Raw genomic sequence first — 26,337 nt, forward strand, 5'->3', positions numbered from 1 at the left:
GGGATGTTTGGCTCAACCCCTTCACTTGTGTGCCAGTACAATGGATTTACAGCATCTGTGGTGCAAAGGGAGTGTCCGGTGTAGGTCCCACATGTTAATCCAATAGACCTGTGAGTCTGTTAATGTTGATGCTTTTGCATAGGTGTGAGCCTGAGTAATAAAGGTGTTCCTCAGCCTCCAAGGTGCCTCATCTCTGTCAATGCAGGTCTCTTGCCACTGTGCAGGCGGCATCTCTGGCATGGTTGTCAAGGATTGTGCATATGAATCCTCCTCCTCCTCCCTCCCTGTGGCTGGTGGTGGTCTTCGCCTGGTGGCACAGGGAGGGTTGCCCATGTTGTCGGCGATCCGACAGAGTGAACGGCTCATGTCCGTTTGCACCGCCAGGAGCTCAGCCAGTCTTGCCGCCATCCGTCCTTGGTATTGTTGTTGACTGGCATGTTGCTCGGCCTGCAGGTTCTTCATCTCGTCGAGGGTCCCCTTGATGTCTGTGAGGCTCGACACAACCTGGCTGATGCCCCTGGTGTCACGCCGGTATGTGTCCAGGATGTGGCGCATGTGTGCCATACCGGTTCCCTCAGCTGGCTGGTCAGGTTCTCGCCTCCGCCTGCCTCCACTCCCACCACCCCTGCCCACACGAGCCTGGCCTGCCGTTGTGGGCACATCAGGTCTACGGGACCCCTGAGGGATGGCATTAGCGTGGTCGTCTGCCTCCTCCTGGGTGCCCGGAGAACCTTGTCCCTCCTGGTCAGACTGGCTGTGTTGTTCAGTGCGAGCAGGGCTCCTGGGTGTCTCCTGGGATGTGGCAGGAATGGGGGTGGGGGTTGGCACAGATGTACCTGACGCAGGTGCTGCAGGGGCTTGGGCACCAGAGGGGCCAGGTTGGTCGGGGTTATCCACGGAGTGGTGAGAGTCGTCACTGCCGGTGGGATCATCTTCACGCTGAGCCTGGGACTGTGATTGTTCCCCCCCATTGTTGGGGGGAGGTCGATGACGTTGCCCTGTGTGTGAGAGAGAGACAATGTTAATGCTGTTTCATGCCACATCCATGTTTCATACATATTCAAGTAGTCACAGTTCCTCCAGGTGGTTGGATGTGCCTAGCATTCCTCGCAATGTACACTTGGGGATGGTATGTTGCGGGGGACAGATTGGTATGTGCTCCTGAGTGTTTGCCAGTAGATTTTTGGCTGGGATGCTTATTTGGCTATGGATTGGTCTTGTTGTGTCACATGTCCATTGTGAGAGTGGGTAAATACGTTGCCTGCCCCGGGGGTGTGTGCTTGTGTGAGGGGGGTGTGTGACCAGGCCTGCTGTTGTGTGTAGTGTGATTTGTCATTGGGTCTCCCAGGTGATGTGTCTGTCCCCTCATGGTGCATGCTGGCATGACAGTGTGTGTGAGTTCCTGTGCTCGGTATGTGAGCGAGAGGAGTTGTTGTTTGAGTGTACAGTGGTCACAGGAGGGCCTTGTGCTGCCTACAGCAGGGCCAAGTGTCAGCTACCTTGTCATTACTTTGCCAGTCCCTGTGCATTGGGCATGGTGCATGGGTATGTACCTAGGCCATATGGGCTGTGGGCATTGGTGTCTGGTTCTGAGTTGCACAATGTGTTGTGTGAGCCCCACCCTCCCAGCATCCCGGACATCCAGTCTTGGGTTTGTGGTTGGTGTGGCCTGGGACATGGCATTGCCTTTATTTGTGAATGGGGCATGGAGACGTTAGTGGCATGAGCGTGGTTTTTGGGTGTGGTTGTGTGCGGTGTGGGCTTGGGGGTAGTTGCGTGCATTTGGTGTATTTGTGGTGTGGATGCCATTCCCCCCATGTTACGTGAGTTGTTTGTGTACTCACCAGGCTCTGCGACTCCTTCGACTCCGTGTACTCCCACCGGCGGAAGCGTGGCCATCACCTTCTCCTCCCAGGGATGGTAATGTACGGGTCTGCGGGGCAGCCCACCTCCAGTGATGTTACTCTGGGCGTATTCCTCGTTCATTTTCCTCTTGACTGCCCTGCGCAGATCGTACCACATGGCTTGGCATTCATGCTTGCTCCTTCGGATGGGCGCAACAGCCTGCACCTTATCGACGATCCTCTGCCACAGGCTGTTTTTTTGGGCTATGCTGGTCTATCTGACCAATGTTCCAAACAGCTGTGGCTCGACTCTGATGACTTCGTTGACAAGGAGCTCCAGCTCCGCCGTTGTAAACTTTGGATTCTTGTCTGTGGGCATGGTGTGGGGTGTGGGTGTGGATGGTTGTGGGTGTGTGGGTGTGAATGTGACGGTGTGTGTGTGTGAAGGTGAAGAGGGTGTGTTTGTGAAGGAGGTTGTGTGAAGGTGTGTAAGTTAAGGTGTAGTTAAGGTGTGAGTAAGGTGCAGTTGTTTGTCAGTGGTGTCTGTGAGCAGGCGGTCTGTTGCAATGGCTCATGGGTTGTGTGTGTGGGCCCTTTTTATTGGTCCATTTGTGGGTGTGGCTGTGTTTGAATTCGTGGTGGGTGTGTTATAAGAGGTGGTTGTGATTTGGTCCTCTGTTTGCCTGTTTGGATGTGCCAGGCCAGTCATAGAGATGTATTTTGTCATGTTGACGTGTTTTGTGGTGTTGTGCGAGTCGAATTGACCCTCCTTGTGCTGTTTTACAGTGTCCTGGTTCTGTACGAGTCTTTTTTGCGTAGGTACGGTCCGTACATAGGCGATGCTGGGTGAGGGTGCTGGGGTACGGTGTTGGGGTACGGTGCGTACAGGTGCGGGGCTGTGCTACGGTGTTGGGGTGCGGCACGTACAGGTGCGGGCTGTGCTACGGTGGTGGGGTGCAGCGTGTACAGGTGCGGGCTGTGCTACGGTGTTGGGGTACGGTGCGTACAGGTGCGGGGCTGTGCTACGGTGTTGGGGTGCGGCGCGTACAGGTGCGGGCTGTGCTACGGTGTTGGGGTGCGGCGCGTACAGGTGCGGGCTGTGCTACGGTGTTGGGGTACGGTGCATACAGGTACGGGGCTTGGCTACGGTGTTGGGGTACGGTGCGTACAGGTACGGGGCTGGGCTACGATGATGGGGTACGTTACGTACAGGTGCGGGGCTGGGCTACGATGTTGGGGTATTGTGCGTACAGGTACGGGGCTGGGGTACGGTGTTGGGGTACGGTGCGTACAGGTACGGGGCTGGGAGACGGGCCTGGGGTGCGGCACGTACAGGTGGGGTGCTGGGGTACGGTCCTGGGGTACGGGGCGTACAGGTGCGGGGCTGGGAGACGGGCCTGGGGTGCGGAGCGTACAGGTGTGGGCTGTGCTACGGTGTTGGGGTACGGTGCGTATAGGTGCGGGGCTGTGCTACGATGTTGGGGTATGGTGCGTACAGGTACGGGGCTGGGCTACGGTGTTGGGGTACGGTGGGTACAGGGCTGGGCTATGGTGTTGGGGTACGGTGCGTACGGGTATGGGGCTGGGAGACGGGCCTGGGGTGCGGCGCGTACAGTTGGGGGGCTGGGAGACAGGCCTGGGGTGCGGCCCGTACAGGTGCGGGGCTGTGCTATGGTGTTGGGGTACGGTGCGGAGGGGGGGGTACGGTGCTGACATACGGGGGTACGGTGCTGACATGTGCAGGGTGGGGGGGCTGTACGACTCGTATTCGGGCACAAGTTTACCCGTGTACATGTAGGCTACAGCGTTCGCTCCGTACGGGGCCTTTTACATGCGGTTGTGTATTCGGACGGGCGGTACGGATCGTACTTGCGCGCTCGGACTTCTGTTTTACGATTTGCACGTAAAAATGTCCGGCTCCCTATCGGACACTTTTCCCGACGCTATTCGGATGTAAATATTTACGGCTCCCTCTCGGACCATTTTCCCGACGCAATTCGTATGTATTTTTCACGTACGAATCGTACTTCGCAGTTTGTACGGTACTTGTACGATTCGTACGTGAAAATCGGATACGATTCGTATGCTATTTTTTTTTCCCGGATCGGAATCGGCACCCAAGTGGGGATCTGTCACTGACATGTGCCTGTGACAGGCCCCATACGGTTTGAAACCAGACGGTTTCTTGGGTGACACATATCTTCACACCACAAGAAAAATCTTAAAATAGGTTGAGAAAATGTCACAAAAAGGCATTCAAAAGTGACTGAGGGGTAGCTCAGACCAGATCAGCGTTATCTGGAGTGGAAACAAAAGAACTGATGTCAGCGCGCTGAGGTGGCGTCACTTCTGGCGCGGCTGACTATGCCGCGCGGAGCTGAATGACGCCACCTCCTAGAGCGCCGGGGTACTGCTTGAAAATCTTCCGGGTCCGGTCTGACTCCAGGGGATTATTCTAAGGCAGCGTTTCCCAAACTGTGGTCCGCGGACCCCCAGGGGTCCGTGACACATTCCCAGGGGGTCCGCGGGCTCGAGTTCCTTCGAGTCAACTATTTTTAAATATTAAGCTTTTAAGCATACAAGCACTGTGAATGACAGCGCAGGGGCGGCGGGACCAAAAAAAACCGGGCCAATCACCATTTCAGCTTAGGCCGGGGAAGCTGAAGGGTGATTGGCTTATTATTTTATAGCCGCGCACGCTCCCACGGCAGTGCGTCTTCCCTCGCGTCTGCAGCCAGCCCCGGAGCATTTTGCCACCCAATGCCCTATCTCCGCTTTCGGCTCGCTAAATACCAGCATTCCGGCACCTCGGACCACTACTAGAGCACGTGAGTGAGTGTTTATTTCTTAATAATTAATTTTCAAAAATGTTACATTTACCGCTGTTGGCAAGGCCAGGGGACACCGTGTGTATTTAGGCCGGGTGTACCAGTCGCGCAACACCCATTGGACTCACGTTGTGTGTGTCGGCTCTCAGCCCGGGATGAGACTTCACCCGAGCACTTAACAGGTATTTAAGAGCCCATTTGAACGTTAATGAGGCCTTACTGTTGTTTCACCCCTTCTAAGAGCCCCGCAGCTCCAGGGCCGGCTTTAGGGCGGTGCGACCGGTGCCACCGCACCGGCCGCTGGCTTCCTGGGTCCGTGTTTGAAAGTTTATTATGCTTAGATTAGAAGCACCTGCTGCAGCGTTTCTTTCCGCAATTACCAGGCCTCACATAAATGTCAAGATAACTCGTGTGATTAATTATCTTCCTGGAGAGAGATCAGCATTTTGTATAGTTGAGCTTTTGACTTCTGTGTAGTTAGTGCAGAGGGTTAATATGTCTGCTGCAAAGAACGTGTGCCAAGTAGATTACAGAGTGGGTATGATAAACAGATCAAATATTACTGCTTTCAAAGGAGACATCCTTTTGTTACTTGCAATTTATAACTTAAATTCCTAATATAGAATAGTGAGCTATTAACTTACATCCTGCACTGCATACACACTGCAAAGTATACAATATTAGAACATTGATTAATGTTGCAAAAAGGGTTAATTTGGCTAGAAATAGATTCTTATTATTAAAGAAAACTCCCAACTATGCTGTTTTTTTCGACTCTGAGTTTGTGTTTCTCCACACCAAGCACTCTTAAACTATACTGCCTACCAGTATTGATGACATGTGACTCCTACACTTTCAGTCCTTTGGCTTATGACGTAATATTTCCTATACACTGATTTACACACGTATGATTGATTGTCTCTGTGTAATGTGTGTGTGATGCAAAGTGCTTGGACACCCGGGCCTACACTGGTATTAATTCAATGCATCTGAGAGTGTGTGGTTATGGAGACTTGGTCACTGTTAAAGGGTGCTAGTGAGAGAATCCGTGGTGGAGGTGGTCATAGGGGGGGCGTCAACAAACATTGTCGCACAGGGAGCCACCAGCACTAAAGCTGGCCCTGTGCAGCTCCACTCTGCCGTTTGCTTAAACTAGATTCAGCCACCCCCCCCGAAATCAGCCCCACTCTGCCTATGTCGTGTGTGTCAGCCCTCAGCCCGGGATGAGACCACACCGAGCACTTCACAGGTCTTTAAAAGACCATTTGCACGTTAATGAGGCCTTACTGTTGTTTCACCCCTTCTAAGAGCCTCTGCAGCTCCACTCTGCCTTTTGCTTAAACTAGATTCAGCCACCCCCCAAATCAGCTCCACTCTGCCTATGTCGTGTGTGTGTCAGCCCGGGATGCGACCGCACGCGAGCACTTCACAGGTCTTTAAAAGACTATTTGCATGTCAATGAGGCCTTACTGTTGTTTCACCCCTTCTAAGAGCCCCTGCAGCTCCACTCTGCCTTTTGCTTAAACTAGATTCAGCCACCCCCCAAATCAGCTCCACTCTGCCTATGTCGTGTGTGTGTCAGCCCGGGATGGGACCGCACCCGAGCACTTCACAGGTCTTTAAAAGACTATTTGCACGTTAATGAGGCCTTACTGTTGTTTCACCCCTTCTAAGAGCCCCTGCAGCTCCACTCTGCCTTTTGCTTAAACTAGATTCAGCCACCCCCCAAATCAGCTCCACTCTGCCTATGTCGTGTGTGTGTCAGCCCGGGATGCGACCACACCCGAGCACTTCACAGGTCTTTAAAAGACTATTTGCACGTTAATGAGGCCTTACTGTTGTTTCACCCCTTCTAATAGACCCTGCAGCTCCACTCTGCCTTTTGCTTAACATTCAGCACCCCCCCCCGAAATGTTTTCTTAGCCCCCTGCCCCCCACGAAATTTGGCTCTAGTTGCACCTCTGGTACTTACTAAATACATTACAATTTGGTTGGAATTGTCCCACCTCTGGGTAAGCCCTGTTTGCGTAGTGATTGGGTGGTATTCACTGCGTATGTAATTACCAGGTATGTTAAATATTGCACCCTTCTTAAAATTTAGGACGGTCAAACCTGCCGTAAACTTACAGGGGAAAAGTGTGCTATTTATAGTACCAAAGTACCACAGTCTGTATGTTAGTCTCCAAAAACTCAAAACAGATGCTATTTATCGTGCCCCATTTTTCTTGCTTGATTAAATTTTGTCTCAGATTGAGGATAGTAACAATTAAGGTTTTATTCAGGACAGATTTGGAAAAAAGGCCTCTCAGACGTTCCTGCAGGTCAAACTGCTGGTGGATTCTGCCCTCTCTCATTAGATCTGTTTGAGAGGGTTCTGTTTCTAGCTTATGATCACTCAGTCTGGGTTTGGTGACCATTTGCGTATGCCTGGTAACTTGTACCTATTTGCGCTTCATGACTTGTCTGCTTGCTCCTCAGTCAGTATCTGTGCAATGTGTACAGACTGCTATTGTGCTGCTGCTCTCAAAGTCTGTTTACTTTAATGTTGGCATATTCGTGCACTCCTTTTGTAGAATGTTAAAGAGTGATATTATCATGATCTGAATATTTCAAACACAGTAAATCTGCAGGCGCAGGGCAGCTCAGTGTTTTAGTGTTACAAGTGAAATGACTAACTGCTAGCACGAAAATGTAATATGCATTTGGTTAAAACGCTATTCTGGCTGGAAAAGTAAAACGCGACAGAAAAAAGTTGGGAATTAATGTGGTCTGATAAATTATGTTTCTTATACTTTGAAGCAGTTAACTTAGCCTGTCTTGTTGCTCAAATTGGTGTATTTTCTGGTATTTATGTTTCCCTCATCTTCATTGCTTTATTTTGCTTGTGAGCAAGTGTCACTCATAGTCACTGAAATGTCACTCATAATTACACTGTATTTATGACAATATCACACACCGCAATCTGAAACCTTGGCAGCTATGATTTAGCAGCAGCCTTTCTATAATTCTTCTCGTGTGTGACGAGTGATCAGCTTGCGTGCTAGTAGCAGTGACATTATGGTTTATTCCCACCGTCAGGGTTGGTTTCATGAAAAGTGTCGCTCCAAATTATTGCATTGATTTTAAAATGGTTTATTTTAAAACGGTTTCTTCATGGCACATTATGCAATCAATGCGTGTAATGATGTTGATAATCCTCATTCTGAAAACTGTATTTACCCGAAGCAGGTGCAGCGTGATTGTCATCACAATGTCACATCATACACTGAGTACTTTCCCCCGCAGGAGACACAGCCCTGCCTTGATGAAATATGCATATGTTAAAAGCGTATGCACGCATTTAAAAAGTGTTTCCTTTTTATTTATGTTATCAGCCTCATGGAAGTGAAAGAGAACAGCGCAAAACAACAATCGATGGACAGAATGCAGAACAATGTCATACATTCACCCCAGTACAGAGATCTGGGCCTAAATCCATCGTATTTTTGCTCACCATGCCATTCCAGTTTGGACCCAGTCATATGCAAATGGGTCCAAACTGGGGAGACGAAGTGAGCTAAAGAACGATGATGGATTCAACCCAGATCTGTGACTGGGGGGTGGGGGGGAGGGGGGGGGGTATGGGAGTGTCCAAAAAGTTTCCGCACTCCGTCCATCATCTCCTTGTGTTTGGTATGGCTGAGAGCAGAAGCCTTGTACTGCTAAATGCACCACTGCAGTCATACATTCCAATAGACCTGATTCAGGCTGTCTCCCGCATGACATTTCCTCTTCTTCAATGGATGTAAAAGGAGGAAATGCTTTCTCCTAAGTATATATTTTTTTTTAAATAACCCACTTTCCTCTTCTAAAATGTTGGCATGTATTTGTATGATTTAATTACTATTCTCGGTGTCACATCAGCTGCTCATGCCATGGGCCATGGCTGCCAGCAAGCCACATAGGAAACTGTGACATCCTGGTTTGAATTTAATCACAACCTCAACACATTTACGGCCAGTGTGTAGCAGACAAAATGACTTTCTGAAGTGTTCTCGCTTAACTCCAACCCTGGTCATGTTTTCTACTATTGTGCGAACCTCTCTGTGCAATCAACAATGGACTGCTTTCACAGTAAATGAGCTATGTTTAATTAAACTGAGCAAATGGAATTATCTTGAACCCACAATACATAAAATTGCCATATCCATGCATATGATTTGCTAGTGTCCTCTGTCTTTTCCTTGAAAGCAGTGCTCATACAGTGTTAAAATCTTCTTACAGGTGCTGCTTAATCTCTCAACGTCAAAGCATATGTAGTCTGGAAACATCTGACGAGGGCAGCCTGTAGTAGGTAAAGTAGTGAAGGTCTAAATATGTGCTTTACCAAATAGCTTTGCTAGAAAATTATTCTACATAATCGAATGTGATTGAATATAGACTAGTCAGCTGTGGGTATCCTAAAAAACATAACGACGATGGATCGCTGGCTTAACCTTAAGCGAAAATCCACTGAAGACATCAATGATGGGCCATCATGCTCAAAACAAAGGGAGTTAAGTGAAAAGAAAAGGAAGTTTCGCAAGTACGATGGTGAATATTTATCATTGGGTTTCATATGTTCAGGTTCAGAATATGAACAGCAACCACAATGCGTGCTATGCTAAGAAATTTTTGTCAAATGAGGCCCTGAAACCTTAAAAATTACAAAGACACTTGGAAACCAAGCATAAAGAGCATGCGACTAAATCCATAGAATTCTTCAAGAATAAAGCGCAAGAGCTCCTAAAAAGTGGAAAAATAATTAAGAAAACTGCAACGGGCTCCGTTAATGAAAATGCTCTGAAAGCTTCATATGAAGTGTCCATGCGCATAGCAAAAGCTGGAAAACCGCATACAATTGCTGAAGAACTAATAGTACCTGCTGCTAAAGCCATGGTGACAGCAATGATTGGAGAAAAAGCAGCAAAAGATTTAAATTTGGTGCCATTATCTAACAACACTGTAAAAAAGCGAATTGACAACATTTCAGACATGAAGGAACAGTTGATTGAAAGAATTTGTAAAAGTCTGCATTATAGCCTACAAGTAGAGGAAAGTACGGACATAGCTAATAAATCTCATCTCCTGTGTTACGTTAGATACGATTTTGAGGGGAATATTTGTGAGGATTTACTGTTCTGCCGCTATTTGATACATATCACTGCTGAAGAGGTCTTCAGCAGTTTCAATGACTTTCTGACATCAAATGGAATTCAGTGGTCCAAATGCATAGGAATCAGCACAGATGGGGCACGTGCCATGTCTGGGAGACTAACTGGACTTGTAGCACGAATAAGGGAAAGTAACCCTTCAGTTGTATGGCATCATTGTTGCATTCATCGAGAAGCATTAGCCACTAAGAAGATACCAGAGGAATTAAAAAAGGTCTTGAATGAGTCCGTCAAAATTGTAAATTTTATCAAAGCTAGGTCACTAAATTCAAGGCTTTTTGAACAGCTTTGTCAGTCCATGGATAGTGATCATCATCAGCTTTTGCTGCATACAGAAGTCCGATGGCTGTCTCGTGGTAGAGTTTTGTCTCGCCTTTTTGAATTAAGAGATGAAATCAGAGTTTTCGTCACAGAACTGGAATCTCCATTTCCACTTGGTGAGCGCTTACATGACCATACTTGGTTAGCTATGCTGGCATATATGGCAGACATCTTCATACATTTTAAATGCACTCAATTTGAGTATGCAAGGAGTAGGTATCACAATTTTTAATGTTGACGACAAGATTGAGGCAATGATAAAAAAGTTAGACTTATGGGCTCATCGCTTAACACAAAGACATTTTGATTCTTTTCAGAACCTAAAGACATTCTTGGAATCTGCTGATGATGAATTATCGAACAAAGTGGATTAAAGATCCTTTTAATGTAGATATTGACAATTTAATGGAGCTGACAGCATCTGAAGAAAACGGTTTGATTGAAATCTCTACAGATAGTGCACTTAAACTTCAATTCAAGGAAAAGTCTCTGAGTCTGACAAACTTTTGGCTGCAAGTACGAACAGATTATCCTGAATTATCAAACAAGGCACTTAAGGTTTTACTTCCTTTCCCCACCACATATTTATGTGAGAAGGCTTTCTCAAATCTTATGTACCTTAAAAATAAGAACAGAAATCGCTTGCAAAATGTAGAATCTGACCTAAGGATTCAACTTTCCAAAATAAAACCAAACATTGAATAGTTAGTCGCCGAGATGCAGCACCATCCTTCCCATTAAAATGTTTTAATTTTTGCATATTTTTCAAGATAAAATAATAAAAGCTTTAGTAATGCAAGTATTTGTTTGGTGTGTACTTGTTTGTGTATTTTTTGCGAATTATTGTTTTAATTTTTCGAAATTTAAATTGTAAAAATTGCTTGGGGGTCCCCGGACTCCAGTAGTGATTCAGTGGGGGTCCTCAGGAGTCAAGAGTTTGGGAACCACTGTTCTAAGGTAAGGAATCTGTGAGCAGAAGTCTTTATCAAATATCCTATTTCGTTTGAAAACTGTATTACCGGCCCATTTGGAATCAGCCGAGTATATTCTCCAGATCGATCTTAAGCTGGATTGCGACACAGTTCACATAATTTCCTGTTGGTCAGGCTGGAGCGGATCTAGGACACACTGAGCTGCTCTTTTCTCTCTAATCAGTTCTTTGTGACCCGGAAATCATAAACATTTAAGGCCATATGTAGGTAGCCTCACATTTACCGATTCATAAATACCGAATTTTACCGATTCGGTATTTATGAATCGGTAAATGTGATGTAGGTAATGATTCGGTAAAGATTACCGAATCGGAAAAATTCGGTAATTATGAATCGGTATTTACCGATTCGGTAAAGAGGCATACCTTCCCATTGATTCCTATGGGCCTGGAGGCCCATAGGAATCAATGGGAAGGTATGCCTCATTACCGATTCGGTAAATACCGATTCGGTAATGGGGGGAGCATATACAAGGGTGGCAGGGTGTCACATTGACACCCTGTTGCACCCCTGAATCTTGCATGTGTGCACACGTGGCGCACGTACATTCCCCATAGGCATGTATGTCTGCCACATGGCACTCTTAAATCTGCAAAATTTTGCTTTTTGCAAGGTATTCGTTATTTATCACCAACCTGTATTTGGTGGTAAATAACGAATTCTTAATACTAATTATCACTCTTTAGAGTGCTCCCTACATTGCATTTCTGGATTCGGTATTTACCGAATTGGTATTTTACCGATTTCTTAATTTCCGATTCGGTAAATACCGAATCCAGAAATCAGCCCCCTACATCGCAAATGCCTAAATACCGGTTGGTAACGGGATATTTACCGAATTTCGGCCGTTAACGACCGGTATTTGGCTTCCTACATGAGGCCCTAAGAGTGCGATTCTGGTCTCCTTTTCATCCCTCCATTCTTCCTGCTTTGTATGCTAAGGCCCTCCCTCTGAGCTGCTGTGGTGGAAGCTCCAAAGCTCTATTTTGTTTGAGTTTCATTAAAATATGTGTAAATTGTTGACTTGATTGCCTCATCAACGATACTGCTCTCATTTAACCTCTGGCACCAGCACTGGTTTCAGGGAACAACAAAGAACGTGAACACAAAACAACCGCAACAGGAGCGTGAGAAATGCAAACAATCTAAGACTATAGTACATATTGTTTTTGCAGTTTTATATAGCACTAACTCGACCCAAAGGTATTGGAGCGCTTTACATGAGCACCAGTTACATTACACAAGGGCACATTCATTTTTGGTAGCACGGTGAGATTAAGTGATTTGCCCAGAATCACAGGATGTTGAGCGAAGATGAGACTCGAACTTGGTATCCCAGTTCCAAAGTCAGCAGCTCTCTCCTTTACAAAACATCAGGGGTGCAATGCATATAGGGCTAAAAGGGGTTTAGCTCCCCCCTCTGCCGTGTCTCAACCTGGCTGAGCTGTGGCTAGTTAGTGTCTGGAGTCTTATCTCTGCCACACCCAAGTTTTTCACAGGTTTTTAAAAGACCATTTACATGCCCTTTGAGAACTCGTTAATGAGGCTTTGTTTCAGTTTTTTCACTCGTTCCAGTACCTGCTAGGCCCCCACTCTGCCTGTTCCGTACATTTGTATTTTATTTTTACTGCCACAGTGGGAAAATGCAGTTATGAAAAGGCATCTCAGGAGTAGGGATGCCACCTTTCCAAAAGAAAAATACCGGCCATTTATTTTTTAAAGAGTCTGGAAAGGCCTTGCCTTGACACTAAATAGGGTTGTAAATAAACTGGTATGTATTCATTTGTAACATGACTTTTCTGTCTTTGTTTCCTTTAATTATAAGTCATGGATCACTAATACAGCCCTAGAACACGTTTAAAAGTTCTTTCTATTTCTATTTGCTGTTTAAGATAAGTGCTAAAAAAACAAGTGGGTTTAGGTGATTTTGCCTATTTTTGTACTGGTTGGGACATTAAAATACCAGTGGTGCTGGTAGGAATCTGATCAGGTGGCAACCCTAATCAGGAGACTGAAAGTTTGTTCCAGGATCAGTGCATTATTTATATTCTCCACCCTCTATCCCTGATTAATGCCATAATAGCAATGGCTTAGTTTATATCTGAAACCCTACGACAACTCACTCCTTATTCTCACTGCTCACTCTTCACTTTAACCCCTTCCCTGCTCATGACGGAACTACTCCGTCATGAGCCACGGGCGCCGTGTGCTCATGACGGAGTGGTTCCGTCATGCTGCGGCCGTTGGCGGCACTGATTCCCCGCCTGTGCGGGCGATCAATGCAAGTGGGCGGAGTCGTGACGGAACCACTCCGTCATGAGCACAGCGCGCCCGTGGCTCATGACGGAGTGGTTCCATCACAAGCATGGCGGCGCCGCGCTGACCCCGAACCCCCCCAGCGCCGCGGCGGAATTCGTGCTGTGGCGAAGGGGTTAACGCTCACCCTGCACTCACAATAATCACACTACAATCACACTGCTCACCATGCACTCACGCCATTCACCCTTTTCATACCCTGCACTCATATAAGCACACCGCACTCACCCCACAGGCATAGGACACTCCACTCACTTGTCACTTTCACCACTCTCCCTACAACTCATAGCGATCACACTGTATTCTAGCTATTACCCTGCACCTCGCACCGTTTATCCTCCTTTTACCCTGCGCTCACACAAGCTCACCGCTCATCCTACACTCAGTGACCATACTGCACTCATGCCCATTGCCATGAACTCACGCAGTTCTCCCTCATTTACCCTGCGGTCACATGAGCACACTCCTCACCCTGCACTCATAGTGATCACACTGCACTCACACCACTCACCATGCACACGTGCTTTTCACCCAGCACTTACACGAGTACTCTACTCAACCTGCACTCATGTGACAATTTACTCACCTGTTACTCTCACAGCTCACTCTGCAATCTCACTCAAACAAGCACATCACTCACCATGCATTTATTCCTCCCACTCTGCACTTTCACAGGTACCCAAACTCATATGTCACATCACTCACCCTGCAGTCACTCCTCTCACCCTACTCTCACAGTGTCACATTGCTCACTGTGCACTCACATAGGCACTCCTGTTACTCACATAGCTCACCCATCACTCACATGGGCAGAGTACTCACCCTGGAATCCCACCACTCACCCTGCACTCACCCTGCACTTCCTCCTCTCACCCTGCACCCATACGGACAAACCTCTCAGCCTGCATTCATACAGGCACTCTGTTCATCCAGCCAGCACACAGAGACAATAGTCTACCGAAACTCATAGGGACATACCACTCAATCTGCACTAACTCCTCACATCATGCCTTCACCAGTCACTCTCACAAGTCACCCTTCACTCCTGCTGCTTACCCTGCACTACACACAGGTACACAACTCACCCTGCATTTATACCACTCACACCATCCTGCACTCACTCCTCTTACTCTGCATAAACTCCTCTCACTTAACACTCACTTGGGCCCTCCTCTCACACTGCTTTCATGCAGCTCACCGACACTCACATTGGCACATTTTAAACCCTAAACTCGCACCACTCACGCTGCACTCACTCACACTATTCATCACCATCCAGCACTTACATGAGCACACATCTTACTCTGCCTATATAAAAATTACACCACTCTCATGAATATACACATATACAAAGACACCCATAGAATACCTGCTCTTTCCGTAGTACTGAATGCCTACTTAATTCCATCTGCAACAATGGGGCTGGTGCAAGAGGGGAGAGTGGACTGAGAATGTGGGATGCCACAAGGAGGGAGACTTGGGCTGAGGGTTTGGAGTATGGTGCTGGATTGAGGATCATGTGACACCTTCTCCAATTCCTGGCTTTCCATTCACCATAATGCTTCATTCTGAGACATGTAGTTTTTTGTTTTTTTACATTGTACGTTGGTGGTCAAAATAATGCAAAGTGTTACTGGATGAAATCCATGGTCGCCGAAGAAGTCAAGTGTTTCATAAGATCAGTTGGATGCTGATATATTATATGTTAGAATGTGGATTTGTTCATTTCCAATAATAACTGCTTGATCCACACGTGAAACCCAATATAAACTTCCCACAGCTATTTTAAGGAAGTGCACTTTTCATTCACATCATACTTGTAACAAACATTGAAAAGGCAATATATTATTATTTTTGAATAACGTATAGAGAATATGTTTTTATTAAGTTTCACTACAAGGCAAGGCAGATATAGCAGAAGCAGCAGGACAAGCTCTTCTAACACAATAAAAGCAGTTTGGCTAATGGAAGTGTGAGTGGCAGTGTATCTGTGTGTGAGTGTGACAGAGTACAAATGTATAAAAGAGCGCAAGAGATTATGGGACCCATTACGATGGCGGTCGGACTTTGTTCGCCTGCCACTGTATCGGGAAATGGGACCAACCGCCATTGTCGCGGCGGTCCTGCAGGTGGCATTAGAATGCGCCCACCAGACTGGCGGGCGCATCCCGTATTTTAAACATTGTGGCGGGTGGTGCTGCAAGCAGCACCCGCCGCAATGTGTAAAATGCATGTTGTGCATTTGAATGCACAACGTGACATGCACCGCGCGGTGCCTGTCACCTTGTGCATGCACCCACCACACACCTGAACACCCTGGGGGCCCGCAACGGGCCCCCAAAGACAAAAACGCCTGCCTTTCCATGGCGGAGTCTCCACCATGGAAAGGCAGTTCACTGCAATAATCATAATATGTATGGCGGTGCCTGCAAGGCACCACCACCATATTCCTGGGCTTTTCCACCCGGGCAGATAGCCTACCGGCAGAAAACCGGCAGACGGTCTTCCCATCTCCCGGGGTCCCCCCGCCATCTTAATGTGGTGGGGGGAAAAGCCATGCGGGCGGTAGGTTTTGGCGGGTGGATCGCCACCACCATACGGGCGGTGGCGATCCGCCCACTATCATAATGACCCCCATAGTGAGAATGTATGTATGAGAGAATGTGTTTGTAGTGTATGTGTGTTATGCGTGCAAGTGTGCTGCTGGTCTGGCATACTGGAGGTTATTCTTGCCTCATGGACAAGTGCGCTAATAGATTATGGATGGGAGGTGTTACCTATGGCAACTTTACCACGAAACTGCAGGCCCTGACATGCTTCTATGAAGACACTATCATCGGCTGTGAGGACTTGAACTGTTTAACTGAGAAAGCTGCTAGCCCAGTCATACCCTGTGACTGGGACACGGAACACGTGCCACCACACCTGGCCGTAGGTCCTGACATGATGCACGTAATTCTTAGCATATGGTGTGGATCCATAGCAAAATGTTGGAATTGATATTTGAGGTAACTCTTGCCATAAGAATTCCTGTACTCATTTTATAGGTGTTGTCAATAGCAAAATGCTGACCCTAGTATACCGGAGAGAATTTTTAGAGATACCCATGACTGTGGCTGAAGTATCCATGGTAAATTTCTGGCACTGTCATATTGAATGGACTCCTTGCCATGAAAAAATGATGACCTGGTATAGTGGAAGTAATTTCTGACTTAAAACATTTGAAAAAAACAGGATCTACTCCAAGGAAAGACCAGGCTTTCCTGGTGCACCATGAAAGTACTGGAATATTTCATTAATGCCTTATAAAGGGTTTGTGACGTTTTAGCAAATAGGTTCCGAAAACTTTCTCACGGGAGAAGTCTTCTCTCTCTTAAATCATCTACAAGAAATCTGTTAACTTGTTTTGCTTGATCGAATTTGGAGGAAGGATCACACCCCATCACTTACATAGATCTTTTTCCTCCTATAATGGCTATGAGGTTAGCTCTGCCCCATTTCTGGAAATGCTTGCCCTGCTCCATTGCTGGGAGCAGGACTGGCTTTAGGGCGGTGCAACCAGTGCAGCCGCACCTGGCATTGACTTTGGTGGGTAGCGCTGTGTTTAAAATCAATTTTTGGTTTAAAAGCATATGAACTTTCTTGTGCATCAGGCAGTTTTCAGGAAAACAATAAAAATGTCAAGATAACTGTGGTGATTACTGTTTCTGCTAGTGAGCGTTTGTAATTTTGTCTAGTGGATGTTTTAGTGCATTGTAAAGTAGCATGGAGGGTTAATGTGCCTCCTGCATAGAACTTGTACCATGCAGATCACAGAAGTGAGTGTGACTGAACTATGAGCAGCACTATAAAACAAATGAAATGTACGTCAGAGAGAAACTATGGAGAGATGTGTTGTACTGTTGGAGAGAGGTAGGGAGGGAATTCATGGAGAAGGAGGTTATGGTCAAGGAGAACGCCAAAAAAGACTATCCTAAAGGCCACCACCAGCACTTGAACCATCCCTGGCTAGGAGTCTTAGCCCCGCCCCTAGTGTTTCAAATGTCAAAATAGAAGTGCAGGTACCCTGTACCAGAGAACCTGCTTGTTTCTGAGAAGTGGGGTACTTTCCAATTAAAAGTATTTCATCACTCTTGAGAAGTACAGGTACTCTTGCTCTCAAAATAAAAAAGTGCCGTACTCAGTACCGGCCCATTTAAAGCACTGCACAATGCAGCACACATAGAAACAGCAAAAACAAGGAGAAATAAAGCATTTCTCCTCGTTTTGCCATGTTAAGACCAGGTTTTCTTTGGTCTTAATTTTGGCGCTGCCTCCTATTAATGCCACCCTTGTAAATAGGGGACAGTGTCAAAATCAAATGGGTGTTGCGGCGGAACGCCCTCTGAAACACCCATTGCCCACCCCTTTCACGCTAAGTATAGCATGAAAGGGTGCCTTATTTACAAGGTAGTGTTAAGCAACGTTAAGTGGCTTAATTTTGCCTTGTAAATAAAGCAAAGCCTGTATCGCCACCGGAACGTCTTTAAAAGCAATGTTCTGGTGGCGATAGGGACTTGTAAATATGCCCCTGAGTTTTCTGGCTACTCCCTTGATCTGATCGAAATTTTATGCAACATTCGTAGCACTGTAATTTAGGGAAATAGTTTGCCTTAAAAATAGATGTGCTAAAAAAACCTGTGTACATTTAAATCCAGGCTAATATCACCTCTTCAGCATAAATAATGTTCACTAATGTTTAAAATAAAAAACATCAGACATAGGAAGACATAAATATAATGCTAGCATTAGGAATAGACACTATGGGCCGGATTCTGATGCGGTTAGGAAGGCCTCCTAATGGCATTTGCTCCGTCCAAATCGGATCGTAACGTGTCTTTCCAACCGAGGGCGGTTAGGAAAGCATTCCCACCTAGGGCCCGATTACGATGCGGTTAGGAACATAGGGGCTCATTGCGATGGGGGAATGATCGTCACCGCCGGATCGGCGGTGGCGATCATTCCGCCATCACAATGAGATTTACCCTCTGCCATATTAGGATGGTGGTGGGTATCGCGGAGGACGCAAAGTCCATCTGCCGCTTTTCCGCCGGTGGCAATCGTAATGATTGCCTGGTGGGCAGTGCAGGGCCACTAAATTAGTGGCGGTACCTGGCAGGCACTGTCCGCCATATTAGGATGTGGGATTATAAAGGCCTTTCCATGGCGGCGATGCCGCCATGGAAAGGCTGCCGCGGATTGTGTTTTGGGGCCCAGTGCGGGCCCCCCTTGTGTCTGGGGGAGGTGGGGTGCACTTGGGGGGTACCTATGGTACACTCCTACATTTCGCTACACCAAGTGGCAGGCACCGTGTGGTGCCTGCCACGTGGTGCAGGGAAATGCCAGACATGCAATTTTAACATTGCGGCGGGTGCTGCTGTCAGCAGCACCCGCCACAACGTTAATGCAGAATGCGACCGCCATGGTGGCGGTTGCATCCTAATTCGCGGTGTGGGACCGCCGCATGTCTGGCAGGCGGTCCAAACACCAAGGGGATGGCGGGCAGACTCAGGTCCGCCCGCCATCCTAATGAACCCCATAGGCTCCCACTGAAGTCCATGGGAGTCCAACCAAATCATATCTGGAAGCATCTGGATGCATCGTACTCTCTCGATCGGATTCGGTTGGAAACCATTCCCAAACCCATTCAGTTGGGAAGCTTTCCAAACCGCATCAGAATCGGGCCCTTATGCCTGGCATCCCGCAAAACTTTTCTTATTCTCTCCATTAGGCACCTCTACCCGAAACCTTATAACGAAACAGTTAGATTAGATTATAACTGTCACTCTTAATCATATTGTCAACTTTCCCAAACTAGACAGGATGAAGTATCCGGGATATTTCAGAAACATACAACTGTTTGTATTATCAGTTCTTACATCCAGGTGGTGACTTTGTGAATGTTTGATGAAAAACATGCTAATTCAGAGGTCCTACTCATTACACCACCCCCTTATAGCAGCCTTGTGATAAAACATTGAGGATCAAACAATGTGCGGACAAGAGGTTAGGGTGGACTTTAACGTGGGTAACGTGGGTAGTAATGTGTCATGTCCTAATGTTTTCCTTGTTTAGTGCTTTATTTCCACTCTTACCAGGTTTTAGTAGCTACAATAATGGATAACAACTCCTGGCCCAATGACTCTAGCAAGGCAGCAGTCCTTTACCTCAATGACACTGTCCTATAGGATGGCACACCCAGAAAAGTCCTCACAATTCTCCCTAAGTGGCAGCAAGCAAGATCTGATCCCATGACATGGAAATCAGGTTTACTTTTATCGCCTCGTCCATTGGGGGAAAAGTGACTTATGGTGGGAAAGTGTCAAAAGTCTGACAACATAGGCCTACATTTACAAAGGTTTGCACTTGCGTGTCACATTGCAATTTTGAGCTGCATGTATGCATTTATAGTAAATTGCTGAACCTGTTTGCACTGCTTTGGATTACGCAAACAACGGCACAAAACCTTAGTAAATATGAGCCCGTCTACACTCTAATAATGTATTAAAAATTCTATTTTTAGCACACCTTGGGACAGATGTACTAACATTTTGCAATGAGTTTGTGTCACAAAAATGATGCAAACCGGAACAAAATGTTTATTTGGAATCTACTTTCCAGTGGAAAATTTGGTATGTGCTACAAGGTTTCCTGTAAGTAACGCAATGCATTACTTTGTATCGGGGGTGCTCTATAGGAGGTATTTGGTATTTTAATGCAACCACCCATGGTTTCTGACTCAAAGCCATATGTATTAACAATAGTACAGTGTTTTGAGCCAAAAAATAACACCTCTAAGGGACTGATTCCGATCTCGCTCGGAAGGGCTCTGAACGCGATCCGGCCGGAAAAAGTACGAGCCGTACGCATGTTTAGCGACCGACTCGTACAGCTGTACGAGCGAGCAAGTACGATGCAAGAAACGCAAAATCGCCAACCGGCTCGTTTCCGGGTCCGAACCGCTCCGTACATCTCGTCCGTAAGCAAACCGTGTCGTGCAATAGAGGCGATTTCCGACCGAGCCAGTACGATGCACAATTCGGACAGCCGGATCGAGTCAGAGCCTCCGACACGTAAACACAATGGGAAGCGGACTTCGGGGGTCCGCGCCGGACCCCCCTTCACCTGTAGCCTTACGAATCGGTCACAGGGGGAGACCTAAGGGTCCCCCCTACACATGCATGTACGGTGCGGATGGCACCAATGTGTACACACTACAGGGGGTGCCCTTGTTCGCAACGTACCCATTCAGTCAATGGCAGCCCGTGTACGCGTCGGACGACCGGCTCCCATTGACTTCAATGGGAGTCCGAGCGACCCGAGTCCGTCAGCATGCGGCTGCATCGTACTCGCTCGGTTGGACTCCAGGGGCACGGCTCGGTCGGAAAACCCTCCAGATCCAGCTCGGACGGAGGGCTTTCCCAGCGAGATCGGAATCGGCCCCTAAGAGGTTTGTGTTAACTTGGAGTAATGTCACACTCTTAATTCCCCATAAAATATGATTATTACATAAAATAAAAAAAAACACAAGAACCAGGACTTTTTCAACTTTCTTAATGATTTGTATCTATTTCAGGTGTTTTGTGAGGAATCTGAATTTATAAAATGGCCATGCAAGTAGTTTATTTGAAAGGAGATTGTAACTTTCAGAGTCATTGAGAACAAAGTAAAACAGGAACAAAAAAGGTTTGTAGCACAGCCAACACGTGTTTCACCCCCTATTTTTGGCCTATCAGCCTGGGGCTTCCTCAGGGCTGGCAAATTAATATATTAAAAAAACCAAGGTAGATATTTATTTGTACAAACAAAATAACAGATATATGGTACATTAGGTATGAAGTACAATTTGTATAGGAAAAGAGCTTTTATGTAACATTAAAGAAAGGGAAAACAAAGGAAACGAGGAAATCAGGAGGAGCCTAACAAAGAGTGAGAGTTGGATATACTTGAGAACAATATTCCATATGTTACTGACCATGAGAGAGAGAGAAAGAGAAAGTAAGATACACAGGAAGAAGCAATTACAAAGCAAGGGGGAAGAGAAAATTGGAAAAAGAAATGAAGAAAGAACGAATATTCATTAGGTACAATAGCCAAGTCATTTCAAGGAATTCCGGTTCCACAAAGAGATGGGGGAAGGGAAGGATTAAAGTAGATTATATCACATGTATTGTCCAATCATGGTAGAGCAAAATGTAAGTAGACATATTCATAGGTTCATGTTGAGGTTAAGGTGAAATCGTTGATCACAATTCCATATATGGAGACACAAAGAGCACATACCAGATTGTCCAACATTAGTATATATATATCCTGCTTAGGTTCCATTATTTCAGTTTAAGAAAAGCGACAAACAATCCTGTGTGGTAGGGAGAAAGTCATGCCTTTAGGTGAAAACGAGTTCTAACTTTACCAACTTGGATTTGTATATTAAAGAGGTAGGTACCTTGTTCCTTTTTATAGTGCCTTGGAAAATGTACTGGCTTTCTATTGATTATCATATCTTGCCTATGTTGTCGTGGTCCATAGGCCCAAAAGCGACATTAGAAAGGGTGCAGAGAAAGAATAACGAGGAAGAAATATCGAATTGCATAAATCTCGTGGGACATGAATATAGACAGAAAAATCCTCGTGGTAAACAATATCGATTTTAGGTAAGTAATATCGATTTAAAAAATATCAAAGTGTTTAATATCGTTTGTAGAAATATAGGGGGTCATTAAGATGGCGGGCAGATCGCCACCGCCGGCCAGGCGGTGGCGATCCGCCCGCCATCCCAACCTGATATTATTATGGCAGGGGGTATCGCAGCGGACGCAAAGTGTGGCTGCCTCTTTTCCACCGGTCGGCAATTGGAACGGACGGAGCTGGAGCACAATATGGTGGTGGTGCCTAGAAGGCACCCCCATCCATATAATGATGCAGGGTCTTAAAGACCTTTCCATGGCGCAACGCTGCCCTGGAAAGGCTGGCGGGGATGTGTTTTGGGGGCCCATTGCGGGCCCCCATGGGGGGGTCGAGGTGGGGGGTGTACTTAGGGGGTACCCATGTTACACCCCTAGAGTTCCATGTACAAGGTGGCAGGCACCGTGCGGTGCATGCCACGTTGTGCATGGGAATGCACAACTTGTTAATTTGGCATTGCGGCGGGTGCTGCTGAAAGCAGCACCCGCCGCAATGTAAAATATGCGGAATGCGACCGCCAGGGTGGAGGTTGCATCCTAATCAGAGGTGCGGCACTGCCGCATGTCTGGCAGCCAGTCCCAGCACTGCGAGAATGGTCCGCCCGCCATCGTAATAGGCCCCATAGTGGTTAAAACTATCGATTTTTTAGTATTTTAGTATATATTTCATATGTGTGTGATGTTTGTTTTTTTGTATAAGAAAAGTTTGTATTTTTATAATATGAGTTAAAATTTTAGTAGTTCATTTCTTTTTATTTAATTTTGCGTTTTTAGTTCCGTAGCGGGTTGTGGGGCAATAGGGGAATTGGGTGCGAAGTAATTTAACTATATAAAATGTATTGAATCATTTTTATTTATTTGTTTAATTGTGATGTTATGGTGTTAAATGTGTAAATTAATTTATTAATAATTGCTTAATAATCAGTTGTTAATAATTTAAATGAATTAATTAGTAATTAATTATGGTAATTGTGTAATTATTTTAGGTGTGTGTTGTGGTGTTTATAGGTGTAAATGGTGTGATGGGTGGGAAGTAATTCATTTTTTATTGATGAATTAATAATTCGTTGTTAATTAATTAGTAATTAATATTGGTAATTGTGTAATTAATTTTAGGTGTGTGTTGTGATGTTTATAGGTGTATATGGTGTGGAGGGTGGGAAGTAATTTAATTTTTATTGATGAATTATTAATTAGTTGTTAATTATTTAAATGAATTAATTAGTAATTAATGATGGTAACTGTGTAATTAATTTTAGGTGTGTGTTGTGGCGTTTATAGGTGTAAATGGTGGAAAGGGTGGGAAGTAATTTTTTTATTATTGATGAATTATTAATTATGTGTTAATTAATTTAAATTAATTAATTAGTAATTGATTAGGGTAATTCTGTAATTATTTTTAGGTGTGTGTTGTGGATATTATAGTGTTAAAGAATGTGTACTCAATGAATGTTTATTATTTATTAATAATATATTTAAAATTCATTATTCATTTTGTTAATTATGGAAATAAATTTAAATAAAAATGTTGGTCTTTTTTTATTTGTGTGGTGTTATAGGGTAGGAAATAAAATAAATACATTTGTGTTTTAAATAATGTGTTTGTTAATATTTGCTCCTTTTAAATAAATATTGTTTATAAATGTATTTATGAATTGTTTTATGTAATATTTGAAACTTTCTGTTATATGTAATTAACATTATAGTGTATGTTCTTTTTCTTTGCTTAATATATTTATTGTTTTTTTAAATATTGTTTATTTATTTTGAAGATTATTTAATTGTTTAAATGTTATTAGTAATTTTTGTTTCTCTGCTATACAACACCTTCTGTACTGATGCACTCACTGGAGTGAGAATAGTACTTTTTACCCCTCTGCTACTCAATACTTTCCCTACTGTTGCACTCACTGGAGTGGGAATAGTAATTTTTACCCCTCCGCTATCCAATACTTTCCCTACTGTTGCACTCACTGGAGTGGGAATAGTGATTTTTACCCCTCTGCTATCCAACACTTTCTCTACTGTTGCACTCTTTGTAGTAGGAATAGTCATTTTTACCCCTTCGATAGCCAGCACTTTCCCTAATGTTGCAATCACTGGAGTGGGAATAGTAATTTTTACCCCTCCGCTATCCAATACTTTCCCTACTGTTGCACTCACTGGAGTGGGAATAGTAATTTTTACCCCTCAGCTATCCAACACTTTCCCTACTGTTGCACTCTTTGAAGTGGGAATAGTAATTTTAACCCCTTCGCTATCCAGCACTTTCCCTAATGTTGCAATCTCTGGAGTGGGAATAGTCATTTTTACCCCTCCGCTATCCAATACGTTCCCTACTGTTGCACTCTTTGTAGTGGGAATAGTAATTTTTACGCCTTCGCTATCCAGCACTTTTCCTACTGTTGCAAACACTGGAGTGGGAATAGTAATTTTTATCCCTCTGCTATCTAAAACTTTCCCTACTGTTGCACTCACTGGGGTGGGCATAGTCATTTTTACCCCTCCGCAATCCAACGTTTTACCTACTGTTGCACTCATTGCAGTTGGAATAGTAAATTTAATTATTTCGCTATTCAACATTTTGGTGCCGATCACGATCCGGTAAAAAATTCCCCCGTGCGACTCGTATCCGGTCTTTTTACCGTACGAATCGTACAAGTGCCGTACGAACTGGCAATCACGATTCGCATGGTAAAAAGTCCATACGAACCGCATTGGGAATATTTCCCCACACGTCCTCGGGTCAGAAAATGTGTCCGACGCGTCCTCGGACCATTTACCGTACAGACGTGAAAAGTCAAGTCCGACCGAGGAATCACGATCCATCCCGTGCGTCCGAGGATACAACCGTATGGAAAAAACACCGTCCGCACCGAACTCCTACAGCAACCATGGAGACATGTGCCCGCATACGCGCCCAACACTCCCCCCAGCCCCCGTACGTCCAACACGTACCCCCCGTGTATGTACACCCCCACCCGTCTAGGTACACCCCAGTACGTCCGAGTCCTACCCCCACACCTGTACGTGTCATACCCCCGTGTACCCACACCCCAGTATGTGTCGTACCACCGTCTATGTACACCCCAGTACGTTCCAGTCGTACCCCCACCCCAGTACGTGTCGTACCACCGTCTATGTACACCCCAGTACGTTCCAGTCCTACCCCCACCCCAGTACGTGTCGTGCCACCGTCTATGTACACCCCAGTACGTTCCAGTCCTACCCCCACCCCAGTACGTGTCGTACCCCCGTGTACCCACACCCCAGTACGTGTCGTACCACCGTCTATGTACACCCCAGTAAGTTCCAGTCCTACCCCCACCCCAGTACGTGTCGTACCCCCATGTACCCACACCCCAGTACGTGTCGTGCCACCGTCTATGTACACCCCAGTACGTTCCAGTCCTACCCCCACCCCAGTACGTGTCGTACCACCGTCCATGTACACCCCAGTACGTTCCAGTCCTACCCCCACCCCAGTACGTGTCGTACCACCGTCTATGTACACCCCAGTACGTTCCAGTCCTACCCCCACCCCAGTACGTGTCGTACCACCGTCCATGTACACCCCAGTACGTTCCAGTCGTACCCCCACCCCAGTACGTGTAGTACCACCGTCTATGTACACCCCAGTACGTTCCAGTCGTACCCCCACCCCAGTACGTGTCGTACCACCGTCTATGTACACCCCAGTACGTTCCAGTCCTACCCCCACCCCAGTACGTGTCGTACCCCCGTGTACCCACACCCCAGTACGTGTCGTGCCACCGTCTATGTACTCCCCAGTACGTTCCAGTCCTACCCCCACCCCAGTACGTGTCGTACCACCGTCCATGTACACCCCAGTACGTTCCAGTCCTACCCCCACCCCAGTACGTGTCGTACCACCGTCTATGTACACCCCAGTACGTTCCAGTCCTACCCCCACCCCAGTACGTGTCGTACCACCGTCCATGTACACCCCAGTACGTTCCAGTCGTACCCCCACCCCAGTACGTGTAGTACCACCGTCTATGTACACCCCAGTACGTTCCAGTCGTACCCACACCCCAGTACGTGTCGTACCCCCGTGTACCCCCACCCCAGTACGTGTCGTGCCACCGTCTATGTACACA

General features: G+C 46.2%; 1 protein-coding gene across 1 annotated transcript in view; it reads left to right on the forward strand.

Annotated features, from left to right (window-relative positions):
* The first annotated feature begins 9,129 nt into the window (after positions 1-9,129).
* The window catches only part of LOC146821907 (protein FAM200A-like), a 41,361-nt gene continuing 24,153 nt past the window's right edge, over positions 9,130-26,337 (forward strand). The window contains exons 1-3 of the mRNA XM_085609933.1: positions 9,130-9,244; positions 9,408-10,301; positions 10,577-10,701. Of these exons, the coding sequence (XP_085466059.1) occupies positions 9,130-9,244; positions 9,408-10,301; positions 10,577-10,701 (1,134 nt within the window). The remainder of the gene's footprint in view (positions 9,245-9,407; positions 10,302-10,576; positions 10,702-26,337) is intronic.

The sequence above is a fragment of the Triturus cristatus genome, chromosome 6, assembly GCF_964204655.1.
Source record: "Triturus cristatus chromosome 6, aTriCri1.1, whole genome shotgun sequence".
In the NCBI taxonomy this organism is placed as follows: Eukaryota; Metazoa; Chordata; class Amphibia; order Caudata; family Salamandridae; genus Triturus; species Triturus cristatus.